This window comes from Gavialis gangeticus, unplaced genomic scaffold (genome assembly GCF_001723915.1).
Source record: "Gavialis gangeticus isolate Ggan-Ray unplaced genomic scaffold, GavGan_comp1, whole genome shotgun sequence".
Taxonomy (NCBI): domain Eukaryota; kingdom Metazoa; phylum Chordata; order Crocodylia; family Gavialidae; genus Gavialis; species Gavialis gangeticus.
The window spans coordinates 80,116,319-80,123,148 of NW_017728993.1; the positions used below are offsets into that span (position 1 = coordinate 80,116,319).

Below are 6,830 nucleotides of genomic sequence, written 5' to 3' on the forward strand. Positions count from 1 at the left end.
CTATAAGGGGAGGAGAGTCTCTACACCTCCCACAGCGCTTGTGCACCTGCTTTGATCCCTTCAGTTGGAGAGGGGGTACCTCTTGGAGTACTGCCCAGGTTACATCTGAATATCAGTGTATCACATGAATATTATATATTTAAACTCATGCCTCAAAGCTTGTTTCATTAGGTTGCAAGCAATGTTAGAGACAATCTTGTGTGGACTGCAAATTATGTTTGAAATTGTCCTATATTAGCATGTTTTATAAAATTTGTAATCCTTGTTGCACAGATCAGATCTCATATTTCCATGTGACAGGCCAGATTCTATTCCACTTATGCTGATAACAATCTTTATCACCTGATTAGCAAAACAATAGCCTCTATCCACACTACTTCAAACTTCTTAAACAGCTTACCAGCAGACCTGTTGATTAGCTCCAGAAGCCCTAAATGGTCATTGTTCTGTCTGCCTATCCCAGTGAAACTGGAGAGAGACACACACACACACCTCTAGGCCCTTAGCTAGCATACCACATGCTGGCTACAGGCCCTGCTGTAGCAGGGAGGAGGAAAGGATCTCTGCTTAAGCAGCAAGTGGTGAGAGGAGGAGGAGAGGGAGGCACAGGGAAGTCAGCAGACCCTGCTGTGCCTGTAAGTCTATGCTGAGCTCCAGCCAGGGAGGGGAGGGGAGGAACCAGCCCTGCTGTGGAGCAGAGAGCCCTGCCCAGCCCAGAGAGCATACCAGGATGCTGGGGGACTCTGATTTATCTTAAACCAGCAAGGGGTCTAGGGCAGACATTACATAAGCTGGTTTGAGACAAATCAGTTAAGTCTGATACTACATTCAACCATATTTATCTCAAACCAGTTTCAGCCATTTTCAAACTGGTTTATATGCACTGAACATCTGTTCTGTTACAAGTTTAAACCAGTTTCTGATCACTTAAACCAGTTTGTGTGTAATGCCTGTCCCTTGCCCAGATGGCAGCATTAGGTGGCAGAGGAGCTGGCTGGGGTATGAGATGACTCTGCATGTTTGGCAGTGTGATTAGGTGGCAGGTAGGGGTCTGGTCCCCTGCTGCATAGGTTGACTGGACACAATTGCAGCCCCCAGTCATCCATCTACACACGTGTTTTGGAGCAATAAAGCACTCTGCCATAAGATAGTACTGTGCCCAACAGTACTATGCTACAGTGGAGTGAATTAGTTTACTGCGCCCTAATACCAGCACACATGTAGACTGTTACACTTTAATACAGAGCTAATTAGTCTACTTTGCAGTACAGCACACGTGTAGATGCACCCAATTAGTACTAATATCAGGTACATTTCTGCTACTGTCAAATGCAATAATTCTTTACTGATACACATTCTGTGATCACTGCCTGTACTCATAATTTTCTTTCCTGAACATGGTGCCTGTGACCACCCTGCTTCATTTTACTTCTAATTTATAGGAAAGAAGCTATCCTTCCTTTTTCTCCACCATTTTCTCATTCTTATGTCATAACATATTTTATTATTCCTCAGCTTTTTGCTTATAAAGGGGCTAATCCTTGACTTGGGCTTGTCAAAGCATTTGTACTTTTGATATTTTTCTTCCATTTCCACAGTACTTTTCAAAGGTGAGGCTTAGTGGCAGGAGTATGGAGAAGTGGCATAGTCTGTGCCTGTTTTGTACATAAATAAGATTTCGCTGTTGGACCAGCTCTTTTTTTAATTGCTTCCTGAAAAACATACCTTAATCTCAGTTACTCAGTATTTGTGGTTCACAGCTATAATTTAAGTTTGAAAGAATGTCACTCTAATAATTTAATAAACATATAAAAATACTTGATGCTTAAAGAGAGCTCTTTTTTGTAGATTTCAAAGCAGTTTACAAAGGAACTGCTTTGTAAATTACTTCTGGTCTTCTGATATAAGCACCTACTAATAAGTACCTTGGTCACTTGATGTTCTACCAGACGCTGTTGTCAGTACTCCTTACAACAATGCCATGGATCACATTTTTGACAGTTAATTAGTTGTAAATATTTTACTTGACCATAGATTATGTCATCTATTGACAAGGACCTATATATTCAGTTAAGATTGGTGTTCTAACACCAATAATTACTGATATCACTTCAGTCCTGATAACATTAAATCTGCATATCTGTGACAACTAAAGTAGGTTAAATTAACTAAACTAAATTAACTAAATTAAACTAAAGTAACCAGACAACTAAAGTAGGTTAAATTCTACCCAATTTGCCATCAGCAGCCTCTGCAATCAGAATGAAGTAAGAATTACTACCAAAGTAATGTTAACAATGTTTATGTTTGTTTTACAGGTTGATGACCAAATGAAGTTGCTTCAGAATTGCTGGAGTGAACTCTTAATACTAGATCACATTTATCGGCAAGTGGTACATGGGAAAGAAGGCTCTATCCTTCTGGTTACCGGGCAACAAGTGAGTGTGCAGACTCAAAGGAGTATTGATGTGGGGGTTTTTTATTAATCATTTTCAAAATAGCAGGGGTTTAACTAGGTCAGAAGCACTCATATGCTCTGAAAGAGAGAGATTGGCTACAAATAATGTAGATAAAATGACTTGTGCGCTCTGTTTCTAGTCTGATGATTACAGTTAAACTTATAAAAGCAGATATAATCATAAGCACTTTGCTTTTCCAATATACTTGTATACTACTATGATTGAAAGATAGTAGATGAGAAGTGAGTGTGCAGAACTTATATTTCCTTAGGGCTAAAATGGTTTCTGACAAAAATACCCTATGCTTTAGGTCTAAGCAATTACAGTTTATTTTCCCTTGAGAACTGTGGTTTAGTCAAAATAATCACCAGCCAATTCAGAAACATTGGTACCCTGCAGGTATTACCTCAAACCTTTCTTGTGCCTTAGAGATATGTGTGGGTGTGTAAAAGAGAACAGGAAAGAGGGAATAAAGAGGAATGCACACAAATCCATGAGACAGGAATTAAACACTGACTCGGAAGCAAGTATTGTGTACTGTAATATTGCTGAATAACCTCCAAATGGTAGTGTGTCGCCAGGCATCAGAAGTCCAGGTTGTCTGAAATGTAAGAGTAAATATGTGGCCAATTTATGGAATTAAGAAAACTATGAAAAAATGCAAATAAAATAGGGAGTTTTGTATCATGTATAGTTTCCAAAAGCACAATGGGCTTGACAACAAAAATGAGAACCTCATTCCTGGAAGACTTATTCAAACCTTAATGGAAAAAAATGCACTGTATCAATGAGAGATAGACTGGGTCTGTACATTTTATTCCTGATTCAAAGTGAAAACAAATGATGGTCCACTGGCATTTAAGTAGCTGCAAACAAAACTGCTTAGATTTATATGCACATGGGAAACAGCTCCTTTTTCTAACTACAGAGATACATCATGCTTGTCTGTATGCTGTATGGAATTTGCTTAGAGACTTAGTCATAATTTTAAGAATGCAGCTATTTCCCTATGCACAGAAGAACTGTTCTAAGTATCAGAAAGTCAGAAGGACAGTCGTTTAGGTTTGTGAACAGAAGATTTGTCCAAAGAAGACATTGTTTAGAGGTTTGGGAGTATGACTGAGCTCACACAAATCTCCAGATTCTACCTCTGGCTGTGAAACTGCCTCCTCCTGAAATCTTAGGCAAATCACTTACCCTAATGAGCCAAAACTGTGCTCCCAGTAGCCCAGTTGAAGTGAAATTAGTGGTTTTTATATTGTTATTAGTGAAAGGACTTGTTACTGCTTTATGACCAGCACCCTCAAATGGCTGTTAATGTTTAATATCATATCTGATTCAGATGCTGTGCATTTCTATTTGTTAATTTTAAAATCTATGTGAGATATACTGGAGAGTAGGCCATGAGTGCAATGTACAATGGCTCACTCAAAGGAAAAGACATTAAATGTTGTGTTTTCTTTTGTTCTTGCTATGTGGGCTTCTCTATTCTATGAACATATTAAGTTCAAAGAAGAGTGTTTCCCTGTTTGCCAAATAGGGATGATTATACTGACTTGTCTAACATACAGGGGATGTTGAGATGATTAATCTTTATAAAACCCTTTCTGAACAAAAAATGCTAAGCATTACTGTGGGCATACTAACAGTCTTCTGTTCCTGGGGATTGTAGTAAAATACTGCCAAATTTGTTTTCTGATTAACTTCAGGCCAGCTTTTTAAAAATTATTTAGGCAACTAATTATTGTTTATCATCAACATGTATGCATTGATTTCTGTAGGAAGTAGGCACCTAAAAAACTTCAAAATCTGTCCCTCGGTCCCTCACAATGCATCCATTTTGCACTATAATAATTTCTTACTGCATTAGCTGCTTTTATCCTTTACTTGAAAAAATAGATGTGCATGTGCTCAAAGACAAAGCAGAGCATTCCATCACTGAAAGACAATAACGGGCAGAAGGCTATATATTAAAAGCATAGCTTACAAATCATCAGCTGCGTTTGGAAATTTTATATTTCCAGGCAGAATTATAGTCTCAAACTAAATCAAAATATGACTAAATTGGACTGATTGCATCCATTTTTGCCCCAGCATTGTCAAGCTGGTCTGATATGTCCTCCTTTCAGACCGAAATTTCATGTATGCCTCTGGTAGCATTATTCATTCTGAACTTGTTTAAAGCTCTCAAAGAGTCCTCTGCAAAGAGTTTTGCCTCATCCATTGTGCACTCTTCCTTGAACATAAAATGTTCAGAGAATAGAGAATCCCACACACCAATAACAGAAAGAAAACACAAAATTGAATGACTTCCCTATGGATGGGGCATTGGTCACTGCACTGACTGCATTGCACTATTGGCCTAATCTCCACTCCATCTCATATGGATTTTTAGTTGCAAATGGAGACACACAGGGTGTGTCTACATGAAACGTTTACTGCAGTTGACTAATTAGCTCTTCAGTAAACATACTGGCATCTACACATGCAGGACAAGTAGGCTGGAGTAAACTAATTAACTCCACAGCAACATAGTTTTTGTGCTTGCTCCACAGCAAAACACATGTAGATACTGATGTGGTTGGCTGGGGCACAAGGGTGCTTCTATATGAGGGCTGTCTGCCAGCTAGCCCCATACTGGAGCACTGTTGTGCCCCTGGCAGCCCCTGCACAGCACGTTGAGCCAGCAGGGAACAGCCACAGGCTGGCAGGCTGACCCCCTGGGTCCCTTGGCAGAAAGAATTCTCTGACCTGATTCAACAGGCTGCGGTCCTAGGTGCACATTCAAATGGCACACCTGGGAGCAATAAACTCCAAAAGAAAAAAACTTCAGAGTTTCTTGCTTCACATTAATTGCATGTGTAGATGCACCCACAGCAGTGGAATCAAATATGCTATTAAAGTCAACAGCCATTTAAGGGTGCAGGTCATAAGGTAGTAATGAGTATACAACCTGCCTCCCCCTCCCCACCCCCACTGTGCAGCATAATTGGTGGGTTCTAGTCACACATTTACATCTGACTCGAATCACTAGCAACATGGAATCAAATTCAATTCTGATGGAACTAGTCGCAACTCCACTTGCTATGCCTGCTTCCATCGGGGATGAATTTGACTACTCTCTGGAACACAGGAGACTGGTAGGGGAAGCACAGGGCAGGGCACATAGCCCCCCAAGATTTGCCCCAATTTGGCACTGCTCAGGATGGCAAACTGTGGCCCCGCAGAGCCAGGCTCTGGAAAGGCCATGGCTTCTCCTTCAGGGCCCTCAGCAGCCGCAGTTTGGGCCCACCTCCCCTGCCGAGGGGGTGGAGGTAGCTTTACCTGTGTTCTGGCCAGTGGTCCACAGTTTGCCAGGCCAATGGCTTCCAGTCTATAGTTTCTGGTCTGCAATTGTGCCCCAAGACTCAGGAGGCACCATTCACCCCTGCTCTAGAGCATCAGCGTTGTAACCTTGAAATAATTAAGAAAATACCAAAACTACTCCAGTATATGAATAATTTGCCATTTGTGATTTGAGAGCCTTTAATTTAAAACACCATATGTTTAACTGAAACTCAGGAGTAAAAGTTACTCATTAAAGGAATTGTTTTACAGAGAAGCTGATAGATTAACTTAAGCATCAGGTTTAAAATATCCAGACTTGCTAGAATCACAAGTTTGAATCCAGGCAAGAATAATGTAGCCTATTGTCCTTCTAAAACAGAAAAATTGAAATCATGGCTAACTTCAGGGAAAAGATTGACTGAGGGACCAGAAGTTGAGAGACACTAAAGATCTTGCAATGCTTGTAAGGAACCCAGTGTCCAGCTGAGGTAACAACATCAGTCAGCCCACAGGGCTCCTGAAGGGGATAGAAAAATCAGGGGCAGGGCAAATGGTGGTGCAGCCCATTGCAATGGTGGTGTGTGAAGTCCTGTTGCAAATATATGCTAGTGGCAGACAGGTAAGCAATAAGTTCTTTAATCCTTGCTCTCCGGAACGTATAGCAATTACATTGCTACCGCTCACCTTGCCACTGGAGCTGGATCTGGGTCTGAATTTGGTCCATGAGGACCCCTGCAGTCTGGATCCAACCTGAGACCCAAAGGAGTTTGACATCTCTATTATTGATCAAAATACTTTCACCTCTGCTATCATGCAGCATGCTTTGAACTTGATGTGGACACTGGAGTGAGGAGAGGACTGGCCAAGTTCGCCAATGACACCAAACTTTGGGGTAAAGCATCCACACCAAAAGACAGGCGGGTGATCCAGGCTGACCTGGACAGGCTCAGCAAATGGGCGGACAAGAACCTGATGGTGTTCAACACCGAAAAATGAAAGGTTCTCCACCTTGGGAAAAAAAACCTGCAGCATCCTTATAGGCTC

At 41.0% G+C, this 6,830-nt stretch overlaps 1 protein-coding gene across 1 annotated transcript in view; it reads left to right on the top strand.

Moving 5' to 3' along the window:
- The window catches only part of NR5A2 (nuclear receptor subfamily 5 group A member 2), a 119,219-nt gene that overhangs the window by 58,520 nt on the left and 53,869 nt on the right, over positions 1-6,830 (top strand). The window contains exon 5 of the mRNA XM_019502053.1: positions 2,319-2,438. Coding sequence (XP_019357598.1) covers positions 2,319-2,438 — 120 coding nt within the window. The remainder of the gene's footprint in view (positions 1-2,318; positions 2,439-6,830) is intronic.